Source organism: Rhipicephalus microplus, chromosome 3, assembly GCF_043290135.1.
Source record: "Rhipicephalus microplus isolate Deutch F79 chromosome 3, USDA_Rmic, whole genome shotgun sequence".
Lineage (NCBI taxonomy): Eukaryota > Metazoa > Arthropoda > Arachnida > Ixodida > Ixodidae > Rhipicephalus > Rhipicephalus microplus.
Window position 1 is genome coordinate 244,554,190 of NC_134702.1, and position 18,255 is coordinate 244,572,444.

General features: G+C 44.2%; 1 protein-coding gene across 1 annotated transcript in view; it reads right to left on the reverse strand.

Moving 5' to 3' along the window:
* Nucleotides 1-16,928: 16,928 nt before the first annotated feature.
* Nucleotides 16,929-18,255, reverse strand: part of LOC142803536 (uncharacterized) — a 236,829-nt gene continuing 235,502 nt past the window's right edge. The window contains exon 5 of the mRNA XM_075888663.1: nt 16,929-17,350. Coding sequence (XP_075744778.1) covers nt 17,218-17,350 — 133 coding nt within the window. The 3' untranslated portion in view covers nt 16,929-17,217. The remainder of the gene's footprint in view (nt 17,351-18,255) is intronic.

Sequence of the window (18,255 nt, forward strand, 5' to 3'; positions counted from 1 at the left end):
TTTCCGAGTACAGGATGCAATCATCCGCATATAACTTAACTTTTACAGGTATATCATGTGCTATATCATTTATAAACAACAAAAAGAGGAGGAGTCCGGGCACAGAGCCTTGGGGAATACCCGAGTCAACCAGTACTGTACGATAACCATGGTCATTGAAAAAGACGTACTGTTTTCGATTCGAAAGATAACCGGAAATCCAATTTAGAAGCTGAGTATTCTTGAGAAATAAATCTAATTCGAAGAGTAATTTATTGTGAGAGACCGTATCGAAAGCTTTAGCAAAATCTATAAAAATTGCATCTACCTGCTTTCCGGAATTTATAGATAGTGTGAAATCATGAACTGTAATTACCAGCTGAGTACAAGTAGAAACTCCTTTCCTGAATCCATGTTGTGAACCTTACAAAATATTGTGCTTATCTAGGAATTATGAAATATGCTTATGTATTATATGCTCAAGTAGTTTACAGGAAGTTGAAATTAATGAGATAGGCCGATAGTTAATAACAGAATGGGGATCTCCACTCTTATGTAGGGGCTTGACTTTAGCAGTTACCCAGTCATCCGGAACTTGACCATCTTTCAGAGATTTAGAAAAAAAGAATTGTTAGGTACATTGAAACCCATTGTGCATAGCGTTTTAAGAACTCATTCGGTACTCCTTCAGGACCTGAAGATTTTTTAACATCAAGTTTCAAAAGTAAATTAAAAACTCCCTCTTCACTTATGACAATATCCGATAGGGGTGGGCCTGTCACATCAAATGTTTCCAGGACTCCATTATTTTTCGTAAAAACAGACTTAAAATGATCATTGAAAGCATTAGAAATAACAGAGGAATCACTAGTTTCCACACCGTCAATTTCAAAAGCATCAGTAGTCACAGGATTAGGTGAAATTAAGCTCCAGAACCTCTCGGGAGACGAAGACATGAGACTCGGGAGTTGTTGGCCATAATAGCGTTCCTTGTCAGACAATACATTTGCGTTTAGTTGAGGAGCCAGTTCAGAAATTCTTTGTTGGAGGATACCTACGTCTCTAGAGTACCGTCTCGGATTTTTTATACGTTTGAGCCGTCTTCGCAACTGCAACGTTTCCCGAGAAATCCAGGGGTTCTTTCCTTTTGATTTTTTTACAATGCGCGGAACAAATCTTTCAATACACACATTTATAAGGTCCTTGAAACGCTTCCACAAATAATGAATATCAGCAGTGCAAGTCGAAAAAGAATCAAATTCAAATGATAGTAAGTCCAATATTGAAGTATCATCTGCACGTGAAACGTTTGGGAACGAGACCCTCTTGCAATTTTTCTTTAAAACAACATCAGAAAGCGTAAGTATCACAACCTGATGATCAGATATTCCTGGGAGAACAGAGCAGCTAGCTTGAGCAGAGATTGAGCCACTAATGAAAAAGAGATCTAGAATTGAACAAGAGTTTGCCTGTATTCGAGTGAATTCATCAACGACTTGCATCAAGTCAAAAGAAAACGCTATATCGAACATTCTTTTACCAATTTTATAGTTATGTTGTAGCAAAGAGAAAGATGGCCAGTTAAAATGCGGCAAATAAAAATCTCCAGCTAGAATTATCCGATCCTCAGGCTTCACGTGCGCGACAAGGTAATTGTGTAATTCATCCAGAACATCCATGGAGGAATCGGGTAGACGATAAATAGCCCCAGTAACATACCTGGTCTTTCCGTAATACGCTTTGAAAAATATGCCCTCGACAATATGTATGTCACGCATTTTTGTAATTTGCAATGACTGTCTGAACAGGATCGCCACCCCACCGCCTCTACTCCCATGGTCATTCCGGTACACACGGTAGCCCCGAGGAACAAATTCACTATCAAGTATGTTAACGTGCAACCATGTTTCGGTTAGGATAGCAATATGGGGACTATAGGCCAGGAGGGTTCCTTCTAAATCTGTGGTTTTGCTAATAACACTTCTACAGTTTAGATTTAGTATTTTCAGCGACTGAAAACTGCACATGCTCCGTCATTTTCCATTCTTCCTTAGCTTAACAGTGCATTTTTCGCTTCATCCCAACTAAACAAGTTCCCATCCACACTCAGTCGATTGTAGAGAAGCTTTACTTTAGCACTGTTCTCTCTCTATTTTTCCGAACTTTTCCACAGATTTCTGCGTACTTCACGAACCCTGTATGAAAAATCCTCAGAAAAGGACAATACCGAGCCCTTTAACTTGTGCGTAACTTTCAAAACAGACATCTTCTCACGATAATCAATAAACTTTAGAATAACTGGTCTGTCTTTGTTTTCAATTATGCGGCCAAGCCTGCGGCATCTTTCAACAGTAATTGCCCTTTTACCTAGTTTATTCTAGAGGATTTCATTGACGCTATCCTGGAGTATCTGAGGTGTTTCCCTAGGGGTTTTTTTAGGCCATAAATGATTAAGTTTTTTCTACGGCTCCGATTTTCAAAATCATCAACTTTGTCTTCAAGGGATGTTAGTATTTGTTGCATTTGAGTCATAAAATCTTCAATTTCTTTCACTTGTTTAGGCAATGAAGAAAATTTATTCATGTGACGCTCAATGGCATCAACTCGTTCTGCTAGCGTGCCAAAATTTTCTCCTAAATCTTTCTGATTGGCCTGTGCTTAGTCAATAGCTGTTTTCATTGTTTTTTGGCCAGCGAGTAGCTCAGATAGCATTTCCTTTTCCGTAAGAGGACCAGGATTAGCCTCAACGTCACCGCAAACCAACGAATCAAGAGGTATAGGTGCAACAAAAGCAAAAAGAAGCTTTAGACACAGTGGGCAAGGCAGCAGTAGCAGGAAACGGTTATCATTACGATAACATGGAGCAGGAAAGTAGCTACTAATCTGTATCGCAAGGCAAAGCGGATTACTGAGCATGCTGCCTTCTCTGCTGCTGACAAGCCCACTGCCGTGGAATGAGCCTGCCCGTAGATTTAAAGGCTCCGAAGTGATCACGGGAACCGACGTCACTCGGCGATCATTCCACGTGGACGCTATGATGAAAGGGGGCGTTGTTTCCTCGATCCAGCAGCGGTCGTCCCCGGGTAATGAAAACCTTGCCAGCCAGACGAGGTGACGTCATCGTCCCGAGCCAGCCCCGGGAAGACGGTGCACACCGTAGGACATTCACGAAGAAGAAGCGCCAAGACCTGTATCGCAAGGCAAAGCGGATTACTGAGCGTGCTGCCTTCTCTGCTGCTGACAAGCCCACTAAATACAATAAATACAAAATAAAATTAAATATTAAATACAAAATCACAGGAAACCAATCTACCAGACGGCAAGAGAAGGTATCTTGCACTACCGGACCCGGTAACTTCTTAATGAACAAAACAGCCTGCAGACGTGCCTATTGCTTGACTTACGATTGCATAGTAACGCGCCGTACACCTCAGCACCATGCCCCGGGTCTCTTCCTCACCGTCCACTTTGGTTTTTTGTACAGATAGCACATACAGATCATGATCCACGAGCAGCCTGTAGACTTGGCTTTGTTTCCGCTTGGCGGCAAGACCTCGAACATTTAACATTGCCACTCTTAGTTTCGTTGCAAAAGCCATGCCTACACAGTGAAGAGTTTAGCCCGGGGCATGATGCTTACCTTCAGCGTCTAGCATAGAGCTAGACATCCTCGGAGCCTCCAGGTGGACCCGTGCCACTGGAGGACAAAGGTGGCTAGTGTTTGTTCAAAATCAGGATGGGACGCAGCCTTGAGCTGCTGCGTCGGAACAATGTCGCCTTCACAGCTGGCCCCTCTTCATGCTTTTGACTGGACACCTCACGCCGTCCTGCTGACTGTTCGTGGAGTCTTTTGCTTGGCGCCCCACCACTGGTACTCTCGGTCGACACTGGAAGTTCGGTTAATTCCACCGGCTCAGGCTCCTTCGATGGGGTGCTTGTGTAGCCTTCCTCGGTTTGGCCGGCTGGTTCTTGAGTAACCTCCCCAGATGCTATGTGTGCTTGTACTGTTGTTCCATCACCATCAGTCGTTGTGGCTGTGCCTGTTGAAGCATCTGGGTCACCTGCCCCTTTCGCCGGGTCTTCAGCCTCGGTCGCGTCCATCACTAAGGGCCAAACCTCATAAGTGCGAAAATGCACGCGACAGCGACGAGCGATGCGACGTAGATCGTCTTCGCGCGATCAGTCGCTAGCGCAGGCAAACCTCATTCACGCGACGGCTTCTGCGAGCGAACTCCACTGTTGCTGGCATGAGGCCGTCTACTCGCACCAAAAAAACCGCATAGTGAGCGGTATGCAATTTAAAAATAAGATATATTGTTGTGTAATGGAACGGCAAGTGTTTATGAGTGCCCTGCAGCACTTTTTATATGCACATGCGTAATAAACATTGCGTTATTTCTTGTTGCGCATACGTCACTCGGGCAGGGTCACGTGCACCTATGTAGTCTGTCTTTTCCGGTTTTTTGCTATTGGCTGCTTGAGCCCAGCACTTCCGGGCGATGAGCGACGGTTTCCAAATCTGGAGAACCAAGCGATCGCGCGAAAACGAGCACGCGACACGTCGCGCGAACGCCCTGTTTCGTCGCTCATAGCATCGCTCGTCGCTGTCGCGTGCATTTTCGCGCTTAAGAGGTTTGCTCTTAACTCCGCTGTGTCTTCACCTTCAGCAGATCTGATAGCCGATGCGTATACGCGTTCGCATGCACTCATCTTCGCTGTGGCCAAACCACCGACAACGCGAGCATTGGGGTACTTACACTCTCTTCTGGCGTGGCCGGTACCTAGGCAGCGCAGACACTGCATTGACCGACCAGGCGCAACCACAAGTGCCAGTTCGCCAGCCACACTGATTTGATGCGGGAGATCTTCAACCTTCACGCCACTCTTGATCTTAAGAAGCACAGACCATATGGTTGACCCCTTGTCGCTGACTCCTCGAACGCACCAATGCTCCCGGTTGACTTGTACGACCTTCCCAAAAGCCGCCAATGCCGTTCACACGTGTTTATCGTTGACGCCATACAGCAGCCAATGAAGACGCAGTCGCAGCTGCTGATCCTGGGGGTCTACGATGATGCAGCGTCGCCCGTTGACTTTCAGCTCCTTAACGTGCAGCAAGCGTTTCGTAGCGTCCGCGTTGTTCATGGTGACTGCCCAGGCACGATTTATTTGGTAGGCCTCCAGTGCCAACACCTCCGGCAGCAGTCCCGTAGGGCCAAGCGCGTCTCGGAAATCTTCTACTCTATATGGTCTGTCACGCACATCACCGTGCAAAAACGCAGTGTTTCGCGTGACTTGTCCCTTGGGCAGTGGTGGCAAAATAATCTCGTATCCTGCGTCTTGGTCTTCGGTCATCCTGTTACCGCGGCTAGTATGTGCCGCAAACGCCGCGCCTAGGGAGCACATGATCTTTGCGTCCGACGCGCGTGAGTGCCGACGAAAGAATGACACCACAGATGCCAATCGGTTTTGAATGGCACACAAGTCGGTTTTGTATCGTTGTCACGCTGGACCAAACTAACATTTTTAAGTGCGAATTCTTTTTATAAGCGACCCTGAATCCGCCGTCCGCGGTGCGCCTCCTCCTCTCCCCTAGCAACGGCGCAAGGAGCGGAGAGGAGTGTCTGTAGCAACGGCGCAGCGACGTCACACACCACGTGATTGCGCGCGCTCCGCCCTCCGCTCCATGGGTGTGCACGGCCACGCAGCCACGACTTGCTCGAGATCGGCAAGTCATCATAGGTATGGATCCATAGCAAGCATCAACCTTGACTGCGATACCTCCAACAACGAGTACAACGCAATCGAATGCGAGCATTGCGGGCGTCGTTGAAGATGTCGCGCCGATTGAAGACAAGGCAGCGCGGCGAAGGGCCCGTGATGCCGAGCGCAAGCAGGCGAAGTGGGCTGAACACATCATTAGAGTGTGAATTTACTCTCACATATACGCGTAAACCCACCAAAATTTCCCGAGAGGGTCTAATGGTTCCTGAGAATCGCAATGCGATCACACGGGGTAGTTTACGTTCACTCACTGGTGAATGCCATCGGATTTTAACTTTACTCCCCCTCATAGCATCACCCCGTGCATACGCACTTAACCATGTTCACCCTCGGAGAAATGCTTGGTAGTTTTCGTTTACTTTTACGTTTGGACGTAACTTGAACGGCTTTTATCGTTACGTCTAGACGTACCGCTAGACAGTCCCGACTATTCAAATGAAGCGCTTAACCGGGAAATGTGCATAACGTCACTTCCGTGAGGCGCAGCAGCCGTTTATGTGAGGGGGTGGCTCGTGCGCCGCGCGGTGGAGCAGTCTCTGCCGGGTGATTCCACAAGAGATCGACACGGGTCCAAAAGTTGATATTTTAGATTTCATTGAGTATTTTATATTTCGTGCACCTCTCACCAGGTAGCCCGAAAGTCAACTTCGTTTTATGATTAACGGTATAACTTACGAGAAAAAATATCAAACTTCACTAACAGGGAGGCACCACTTTCGTCACCTGTCATTTTCGAAAATTGCAGATGCTATTAAAAGACAAATATTTTTGTTTCAAAAAAGATATTTTTTACCTATAATGCATGTCTAATGTAGAATGAATTAATACGGTTTCAAGGTTGCAGACATTAAGAAAATAGTTTTAAAAAATGCCTAATGTTGCGACAGTTTAAAATAAGTTTGGTATTCCCCATCTTTTGCTCCGAAAGTAATGCAAGCAGCGCTTTCAAACTTGACACGTTTGAAGGATATAGTGTGTTCATTAGGTACATAAATTATTGCTGCCGTAGGGCAAATGAGAATTTTTATATATTGCCTCAAAATTCTCATACTGGCAAAGGTGTACTCCACTGGAATTTAAGTATTAGAAAAACCCATCTTCGATTTTTCTTAAAATTTCGGAAATAGACAACCAAAGGCCGTCATACAGTAATATAGAAAAACATGTTGCATTTTGTTTTTAGCGACAATATTTGTGGTACAAATCAGAGCTTTTCGAGAATGCGCTGATAAGTAGAGAAATCTAGAAATCGGAACGGAAAAGCGGCAATGAGCTTCAAACGTGAGTAAACGTGACCGCATTTGGTGAAGAAAGGCTGCTTTAGCAGATAGGAGTAACTATTTTGAACACGATATTCTACAGTATCTGAATTCACTCTTATACGTAGAGCACTGAGACTTCTAATATGTGGTGCTTCTCCATTACTGACACACAGATGGAGCTGCTGTGAGGGTCATGTGTTTGCAACACGTTGGGTAAGAGAATTGAATGTTGAATGAGTTCATAATGATTCATAACAAATTTTTATCATTTGGGGCACGAAGACTGCCGCATTAGACTAAAGAACACGCTTTAGGGCAAGTTGTCATCCGTCGTCTGCTCTACAGATGAATTGCTGTCCGCCGCCTCTCGGAGGCAATGCTTCAGATTATATGACTTAAAGTAGGGACAAAGATTACGCCTCCTGTAATTTTATCGACAAAAACATTGTGAAATTCATTTTAACGTACTATACTTCAGTTTTGCACTCGCACTGCGGATACTTGCGCACGCTGTTTTACGTCTGCTCTCAATAAAGGTGAGAGACACAGGAACAGACGACAGATCACTTTCATTCTGCTGGTTTCACGCATATTTGCATTGCCAGTAATTTGAGCCTCAAGGAGCGTGGCGATGGCTGACCACTTCAGCCGGGATAGAATGTTTTGTTCAGATTACCTCATGTTGCATAAAAAGTAAATACCTTATCAAAGAAACTTCCGCAAGGTTGAAGACATCGGCCTGTTTGCCCTCCAGAAGCTTTTTCCGAAAGCTGCCCGCAATGGACATAACAACGACCACGTCTGCCAGAACTGCTTCAGACGCCTCAGTGATATGCTGTCTTCTTCTAATGGCTTCTCAGCTCAAACAGCTGATGAGTTTTTTGCCGGAAGAAGAAAAAGGCAGAAGTCAAGAGCGGTGCGTAAACACGCCTGAAGCATTGTCACATATGCGACTGGAGCAGCTGCATGCACAAAATAGCAAAGTTCATGCAGAGCCAAGACAACTTAGCAGCAATTATACAGTAACCGTGAAATGCCACCGTAACGTGTGTAACCGCCACTTTCAACCATCAGATCTAAATCAGTGTGTGTGCCCAGTGGTTCAAGAACTTCAAGCAAGCCTATGGAGCGTGTTCTTCGTATTAAGAGCGAAGGCGTTCGTTGACATTGTTGCCGAGTGATATAGAGCGCCGAAAACTCCAAGCGCTTATACCAAACTTGTCAGCTTACATGATATACAGATCCCGACGCTGGTGCGCAAAACACGGGATATGGTTAGCACCAAATGCAGTAAAAAGGACACGGCTGAACCCAATGGAAGTCCAGGCAGCTGTGGCTTACTACTCCAAAGATGAGTATAGCTGCTCTCGGCAGAGTCCCAACAAAAAAGATGTAGTATCTGTTATCATTGGCGGAAAAAAAGGAGCTTGTTTCGAAAAGGTTTATGACCCGTTCGGTGCGAGAGACTTACCGTCTCTTTAGAGAAGCTAATCCGAACACGTCTATTGGGCTCTCAAAGTTTTATTCACTGAGGCCGAAGTGGGTTCTTCTTGCACCACACCAAGAAGTGTGCCTTTGTATATACTGTGCTAATGCCACGGAGTGTGTTTCTGCCCTACAAGACGTCACCGATGGCGCTACACGGTGGACTTCTTGAAAGGACTATGTCTTTGCAGCTCCCCTACAAGTGATTGTTTTTTAGGCCATTGTGATTGTTGTGCTAAAGAGGACGCTCTGACAGCCACATGTTTAGGAATCCCTGAAGATATTCAGGTAGCCTATGCAGTAGGGGAAAATGGCGATCTAGTAAAAAAAAACAGCCCAGGCAAGTGCTTTTCTGCGAGAGGTAAGTCTATGGTTCGTGAAGTGGATTACCAATGATTACATAGGATACATTCAAGAATCAGCAATACGCCAGGCGAAAGAGAACCAAGAAAAAGAATCTTGCATTTTCCCTTTGATTTCGCCGAAAATTGGACAGCCATTTTACCAAATGAGGTACAGTAGTATCACTCGCACAAAAGACAGTTGTCTATATTCACGTGTGTCGTCACAAGAAAGCAATCAATTCAAAGTTTTGCCGTCATCAGTGATGACACATGATAGAATGCTGCACATGCCTGTTTTGCTCCACAAATAATTCACTACTATATGAATGAACAACTTAAGCCTGACACGCATGTTACGTATGTTTCAGATGGTGAATGCAGTCACTTCAAAAACAAGTACCAGTTGTTCGAGTTATGTCAGAAAGATCATATATCAACAAAGTGGATTTTTTCGGCCACAGGACATGACAAGAACTCTTGTGATGGCATTGGTGGCCTACTAAAGCATCAGGCTACGCTCTACAACCTCAGAGCGGCAAGCTCCGCTGTGATTATGTCAGCATCCAAAATGGTGGTGCAAATGAGCGCGAAGCTCAAGAATGTCAAGCTGCTGTGTGCAAATGCAGACGAGCTAGAAACATTCCGTTAGTTTAAGAAGAGCCAGTGGAAATTGTTGCCACGTCTTCCAGGCATTCGTTCTTGGCATGTTTGGCTAAACACATCTGAGGGCACTCATCGTGGTCGTGTTTTGTTAGCGTCACGTACTGCTAAATGTGATCTGCAAAAGATGCAGCCATTTTGAGCGCATCTCTTGTTTCTCGCAGTCACCACCGAAATACCAGTGAGGGTACTTCAAGCGCATATGCTTTTTCTAGCGAAACCCAACACTTGCGTTGGAACATTTTCATGTTTGAGTTTATCTGCAAATATAGACAGATGTTTTGCAACTGAGTTACAGTGTCGAAGATTTCCTCCATTATAGCTGTGTCATCAGGAGCATAATTGCGCCTTCATGGGTACGTATTTGTCAGTGTGCTAAAACAGCCTTTCTTCACCAAATTCGGTCACGTTTACTCGCGTTTGAAGCTCATTGCCGCTTTTCCATTCTGATTTCCAGATTTCTCAACTTATCAGCGCATTCTCGAAAAGCTCTGATTTGTACCACGAATATTGTCGCTAAAAACAAAATAATGCAGCATGTTTTTCTATATTACTGTATGATGGCCTTCGTTTGTCTATTTACGAGATTTTAAGAAAAATCGAAGATGGGGTTTTTTATTATACAAATTTCAGTGGAGTACACTTTTGCCAATATGAAAATTTTGAGGCAATATATAAAAATTCACATTTGCCCTACGGCAGCAATAATTTATGTACCTAATGAACACACTTTATCCTTAAAACATGTCCAGTTTGAAAACGAACCTTGCATTATTTTCAGAGAAAAAAAGGGGAATACGTCACTTATTTTCAACTGTCGCAAAATTAGACATTTTTAAAAGCTATTTTCTTAAGGTCTACAAATTCAAACCGTATGAATTCATTCTTCATTAGAGATACATTTTTGCCTAACATTGTTTGTGTATTGTTCACCTGTTCACCTCCCACCCCTGTTACAGCCCGCAAGGGCTAGCAGTATTGTAAATAAATAAAATAAATAATGAAAATATCTTTCTTGAAACAGAAATATTCCTCTTTTTATAGCATCTGCAATTTTCGAGTGACGAATTGGCGCCTCCGTATTGGTAAAGTTTGATTTTTTTTCTCGTAAGTTATGCCGTTAATCATTAAACGAAGTTGACTTTCGGGCTACCTGGTGAGAGGTACATGAACTATAAAATACTAAATGAAATCTAAAATATCAACTTTTGCACCCTTGTCGATCTCTCGTGGAATCGCCCTGCCTTAAAGTACACACGCGCATAGTGTGCAGTATGTCGTCGTGATCGACGATACACGTGGCAGCGCTACGAACCTCCGGCGCTCAACCAATTCCAAGAAACAGTCCCTTTTTCTTTACGGGCCTTTCGGGCCTTTGCGTGACGTGGCGTACCAATGTCTCTGACGCACCGTTCAAATATGCCCGCTAGCCACAAGTATGCTGTGATTGGTCTACGACTTCCGGTTAGTCTGCAAGCAGCTGTCCGCGCTGCTTGTTGTTGTTCGTCGTGTTGCCCGCTTGCGTGCGTGCGAGTCCATCGTGTGGGCGACGTTTTGAAGGTATGCGCGAAACGCAGGGTACATACTGCTACGATTAGCATATAGGCACGAGCCGGCGCGGCAGCCGCGGTTCGCCAACACACACGCAGCTGGCGGAGTGATGAGTGACCTAACGGAGTCGACGGAGGGACGGAGTCGCGGCAACTGGAAGTAGAAGGTGTTTCAAGCAACACGTCAGCGATGACGTATGCCATGCGAAATTGGAGGGGACGTTGGAGGGGCTCAGCGAGAGGACAAAGTGGCTTTGGGAGAGGATATATGAAGTGTTGCGTAGGAGAGAGCGAAAGGAGGGATATTAGTCGCGGTTTCGATAATCAAGCGCATCTAACTGCGCTATTACGGCAGCGTTTCGAAAAATTCTCTAGGGTCCTTGTTCGTCGTGCACTCGCGCATCATCCCCCACCCCAACACACACGCAAATGAATTTCGACCTCCGGTTTGTTTACGGGTCCTTTGAAGATCACGTTTTAGATAGATGAGTTGGGTTTTTAGGACGTCTTCTCTCGTGCCGTAATGTTATTCTTGCTTCGACTCAGCAGAGTTCCCGGTACCACTTATGATAACGTAATATGGGCGATTTTTTTTTCACCGAATCGCTTGTTGGGCTTTTTTTTCCTTGGCTTATTTCTATTTTTTTCAGCAAACATGATTATTTTATTGACCGTCACCTACACGAATCGGCGCTTGCCGTTCAGTGATAGACTGTCAATGACTTTGATAACGTGTGCCGGGTTCCCCATAAAGGGGCGCGAAGGTTCGTTGCAACGCCCCTTTGTGTGCTACTGTAAAGGGTAATGTATCCGATACATCTCGCGCCTTCTTGACCTCCCTCCCCCTTGCGCAGACATGTGGTTGAGTGTTGTGTAGTAAAACGTACGTTGGAGGAATGAGAGTGTAACTTTAATGATGCACTGGCTATCATGCCTTCTGCAGAATGGAGACCACCTTGAAGAAAGAATGTTAGCAAGCTATGTGCATTCTGTTATAGTTGCGCATATTTTTGCTGCACAAAACAATGAGGTGGTTTTAAAAAAAAACTCTCCTTCATATTTGAGTGACCTTTGTCATCACAATAAAAATATTTTAAATATCAAGACAAATTACTGTTTCCGCTTCTTTTGAGCTTCTTCTGGGAAGAGTATTTGCTTGTTTGTTCGGTAGCATCTGCCAACCCTGCTCGACTGTTCCAGGCTCCTGAACGTTGTTGCAATAAGATATGACAATTCTCTCACACTTGCCTGGTTAATAAAATCGTCATCATCATCATAAACCTGACTAAGCCCACTGCCGGACAAAGGCCTCACCCATGTTCTACCTCTGAACTCGGTCCTGTGCTTGCGGCTGCCACTTTATACCTGCAAACTTTCTAATTTCATCTGGCCACCTAACTTTGTTTCCCCGTCACCCGCTTGCGTTCTCTTGGAATCCAGCCTGCGATTCATAATGACCAGTGTTTATCGTGCCTTCGCGCTACTTGTCCTGCTCATGATCATTTCTTCTTGATTTAGACTGTGATGTCCTTAACACTCGTTTGTTTCCACATACACTCTGCTCTCTTCTTGTTCCTGAGAATTACAGCCATCATTTTTCTTTCCATGCATTGCTCGTTGCGTCGTCCTCAACTTCAGTTGAACTCTCTTTGTAATCCTGCAGGTTTCTGCTCCACGTGTAAGTACCGTTAAGACACAGCTGTTAATACCTTCTTCTTGAGGGGTAGTGGCAGTCTACCATTCACGATTTCAGAATGCTTGTCTAATGAGCTCCACTCTGTTCTCATTCTTCTAGCTAATTCGATCTAGTGGTTTGGCTTCATGGTTACTGCCTGTCCTAATTAGACTGCCACCTATCTTTCTGCTTCCTTGTCTAACTAAGTAATCATCAATTGCAATTCCTTCACTGAGTTACTCAGCAATTCAGTGTCATCGATGAAGCGCAGGTACGATGCAGTGGCCATAGAATGGTAAGGTCTCGAATACACGTTGACTTGAAGAAGGAACGACAGAAACGGATCCACAAGAAGTCAATCAATGAGCTAACGCTGAGAGGGAAAGTACAGGAATTCAGTCTGGCTTCAGAACAGATACTCAGCTCTTATAAAGAAAATTGGACTTAAAATTGACACAATGAATGATAATCTGACGAGTATTATTACAGGGTGAGCAGTGGATGTTAAAAGTACGGTAGTTCGACAGGACACTTGCAAGCTGTCCCAGGAGACGGAGAACCTCATTAAAAAGCGCCAAAGCATGAAATATTCAAACACAACAGACAAAACAGAACTGACAGAGCTTTCGCAGTTGAATAGCAAACGTAAGGTGTCCGATGTAAGAATATATAACATAGAGATAATTGAACATGCTCTAAAGAACGGAGGAAGCCTCAAAGCGGTGAAAAGGGAACTTGGGATAGGCGAAAACCAGATGAATGCATTAAGGGAAAAGGAAGGGAAAGGTATTACTCCCAATATAGCTAGAATATATAGTTAAATTAATGAAGGGGTTTTCAGTGATCTGTACAGTAGCCGGGACAACCACCACCATAATGTAAGAAGTAGCGGTAACCCATATGACATTGTACCAGTAATGACAGAAGTAAAAAAAAAAAAGTCTTGGAGGGAATGCAAAGAGCCTAAGCAGCTGACGAGGATCAGGTAACATCAGATCTGCTGAAAGACGGAATACAGATTGAATTAGAAAAGTGGCCACCCTGCTTACGAAGTGTCTCCTGACGGGGAGGGTACCGTAATCTTGGAAGAATGCAAACATCATCTTAATCCATAAGGAGAATTCTAAGTCAATCCCCCAGAGTGGATACGTGCCATAGATTGAAGAAAAAACAAACAAACGAAGGCGAGAGTCCTAAGCACGCTCATATACAAGCACGCTGGTAGAGCCAAGCATTGAAAAAAATCCAGGCCTGCGCGGAAAGTGCAGCGTAGTCACAGCGAAAGCTACAGGAGTGGCATTTCAGAGCCTTTTCTACACGCTCATTGCGTAACTGCTGCAAGCACACTTACTGGGTACCCACTACGGCATCATTAATTAGTTTCTCGGTAGTAGACTGGCACTCGCCATGCTGTCCTTCGTCATTCTTTTCAGAAGCGTGGTATGCACTAAACACTTGCAAGGAATTTCGTGCCATTTCTTCATGCAGTGGCTGGCGACGATAAGGAATTACGCCTCAAGTGGGTATGCGCCAAAATTAATAGGTATCAAAAACAAGCTTTTGTGATGGGATGGAGCATTGGACGATCCGCTTGTTAAGCTATTCTCATTGTGTGATGCCTGGTTGGTTCTTTGCTGTTATAAAATGCTTTATTAGTCATATTAACGCGATCCCTCGCTCGACATCAACCCTGCCCAAGGCAAGTTTTCGAACAAGCCCACAAGCACCGGCGTGGCTCAGTGGTAGAATACTTGGCTGGCACGCAGCGGACCCAAGTTCTAGGCCCATTGTGTTTAAATTTTTTTTCTTCTTTTGTGTGATAGTGGTTACGGACACCGGAAGCGGCAGCGGTGGACATCTACGGCGACGCGCGTGACCCGAGTTGCGATCTGATAACAGCTTTCGCTGTGAAAGGAGAGAGACGATGAGGAACACAGCAGGGTACAAAACAGTAAAATATTGATGGCGACAGACAAAGAGAGACGGAAATAAATAAGAATGGCAAGAATCAGAGAAAACGTTCAAAGACAAGGACCCACTACCCACAGACCCAGAGAAACAGACACCGAAAAAAAGAGAAATTGACAAAAATCAGAAGAAAGGAATAAAACAGAGAAACAGAGGGAGAAGTTGACACAGACCGACTTTGCAAGCAACGCAGAAAAAAAAAATTGCGACAGAGCAAAGATTGTGAGAAAAAAAGAGAAGTAACGAATGAGAGAAACAGATAAGAAGATGGAAGGCGAGAGATAGAAACTACAAATAAAAAGGAAGGAAACGAGAAGAGAGAGAGAGAGAGAGAGAGAAAACTTTATTAGAACTTGGCCAGCAGCTTGGTCTTGGTGGCCTCAGATGGCGGCGCTGAGTCCCTGAACTCGGGCGGCATCTTCGGCCTGCCGGACAGCCCATAGCTGGTCGTTGAGCTCCGAGCTTCTGAGCGCCGCCTCCCAGCGGCGGCGTCGCCGACGGAGAAGGTCCCCCGCGGCTCCCGCAGACGGGACGGCGGCGGGAACGAGTGAGCTCGAGGCTTCCTGTTGCCTGGTATTGGCAGCCGCCATAGGCGCATCGCGAACGGCGGCCGTTTCTCGACCATTGTTATCGGCGCATTCCCAGAGCATGTGGCGCAGCGTTGCTCTGTGCCCGCATGCTTTACATAGATCGGTAATGTGTAAGTGCGGGTAGCAGTGGCGTAAGACGACCGGGCTGGGGTAAGAGTGGGTTTGTAGTAAGCGATAGCTTACGGCAAGATAGCTTACGGCGAGAAAGAAACAAAAAATACAAGAATCGGAGAATGAGTAGAAGGTGAGAGATTGCCTACGCAGCAACAGTGCTAAACAAAAACATAGAAAAAAAGAGAGAGCGATAAACCAGAAATTAAGCGTAGAAAGACATCGAAAAAAGATACTGAATTAACTGAAATAGACAGAGAAGAGAGTCTAAAAGCAACGCGAAAACACAGAAAAGAGGTAACAAAATTATAGAAAAAGACTAGGAAAAAGATGGCAAGCGGAAGACACACTGCAGAGAGACATAAGAAAGAAGAGTAAAAAGGGAAGAAGACTAGGAAAAAAATAAATACAGAAAGATGGAGAAAGGAGTATACAGAGTAAAAAAAAAGACGTCAGAAGCAATATAGACAAAAAACAATTTACTTAAAAAGTATTGGCGGGCTAATTGGTAAGGCATTACGGCACATGGCAGCACGTTCACACCAGCGCTCGTGCCATCCCTTTGTGTGCGTGTTTTTTGCGAAACCTGGTGTGCGCTGCCGTATGCTGTAACGAAAAAGAAGGTAGAAAATGACAAGACAGAAAACGTACCCTTTTATAGTACAGTAAAGCAAGTTTAGTTTGTCGTGTGGCGTAGAAACAGCGTCATCTTCATGAACTGCCACGCACTCTCTTCGCAGTCTTCTACAAATTATTGATCTTCTTACTTTTCTGCTTCCCTCCCACAACACGTGCGCTCGTTTCTCCATCAAGAAATGCAATAACGACGACAGGTGAGAGATCCGCGTTTAAGACATCAGCAATCCCACAAATCCCGGTGCGTCAGCGTTGTGGATCAGTGTGGCCAACAATGAGGTTCGCCCAATTTCTTTCGGACATATGTGCTGTCGGAGCTTTGCAGCAAGGTGGTTATTGCTAAGCTTTGCCCGGTTTTATTGATTGAACATTATCACCAAGAAACGTGCCCTCTAGCTCTGCTGCCCCCGAGCTTTACACGACTTAGTGCAGGCTGTGCAGTTTTTGTCTTTAATTTTATTGCCTATCAGTCAGGTTCGTCCTGCCCTCATACTGCACTATGCCAATCTTGGTTTGGGTGGTACCAGATCAACAGTCGCCGAGGTGTAGCCAGATAGATAGATAGATGGATAGATAGATAGATAGATAAATGAATAGATAGATAGATAGATAGATAATAGATAGATAGATAGATGATAGATAAATAGGCAGATTATAGATAGATAGATAGAAGGATAGATAGATAGATAGATAGATAGATAGATAGATAGATAGACTCCTAGCAATTGGACTACAGAGCACCAATGTGTGAAAGCAACCTTTATTGTAATTGACGACACTATTTTATAACCGAAGCAGTGATCGTCACACGAGTATTAAATCAACTCGGCGCAAATAATTTGACGTATAAAAATTTTCTCAGTTTTTTCGCTTTGTCCGTGGTCTAAATGTAGCAAAACTGAAAATTAGGGGGGGGGGAATCTACTAGCCTTGCGCGAAACAAACAGCACACAACAAAACAGAAGTAATATAATATGTGCTTCAAGTAAATGAATTATTTGCATCAAATATGAAAAAGCATTTTACGACTACTACAAGTCAGGCGATCTAAGCTGTGGAATGACGGCAATGAAGCGAACATCAATATTGTTCCTTCCACGTTGGAGATGAGTCCAACCAGGAAACAAGGACGTTCTGACGACTTCTCACTTTGGGCCGGCCAGCAGACGAGGGTTATTCCTCCTTGGCTGTGGTCAAAGGAGCCATCTCGGGCTTCTTGTCGCGCTGCTCCCCTGCCTGCGATCCTGCAGATGAAGCTCTGTGTGCGGAAGCCAGCCCTGTGTTTCCGTCGGCGCCGGCTATTTCTCTGAAAATAAATAATAGCAAATACGGACTGAGAGCATGTCTTCTGACTTGTACCTCAAAGGCACCAACAGTTTAAACTTGTATTTATATGCAGAAGTATATATATATATATATATATATATATATATATATATATATATATATATATATATATATATATATATATATATATATATATATATATATATATATATATATATATATATATATATATATATATATATATATATATATATATATATGGGAAAGAAGTGTATACCTAAGGGCTCGTTTTTCCGTGTTTTAACACAATAATAATGAGATCTAACAGACAGTAATGCCAAGGAATGTACAGGGGAAGTTATTACAACCAATGGAATGTAAATAAGAAGAAAGAAAAAAGAAAAGTGGATGAAAAAATAACCAGCCATGAGCAGGAATCGAACCTACGACCTTCGAATAACGCGTTCGATGCTCTAACCACTGAGCACACCACAGCGGCCTTCCCTCTATCCACGTTTTTTTGGGTTTATATGTGAATTTAGAAGTAGGAGTGACAGTCAGCGTCATCTATAAGCCAAACGACGAGTGTGAAAACACTCTTATGCGCATGTTTGGCGTCACGTAGCACGTGAACTTATTATGAGCGGGCAGCTGATTAATTTTCCCTCTTATACAACCTAAAAACACCAAGTCTGCCAGTACGAGACCCTCGTTCAATGAAATAAGGGAAAGAAGTGTATACCTAAGGGCTCGTCTTTCCGTGTTTTAACACAATAATAATGAGATCTAACAGAGAGTAATGCCAAGAAATGTACAGGGAAAGTCATTACAACCAATGGAATGTAAATAAGAAGAAAGAAAAAAAAATGGATGAAAAAATTACCAGCTGTGAGCAGGAATCGAACCTACGACCTTCGAATAACG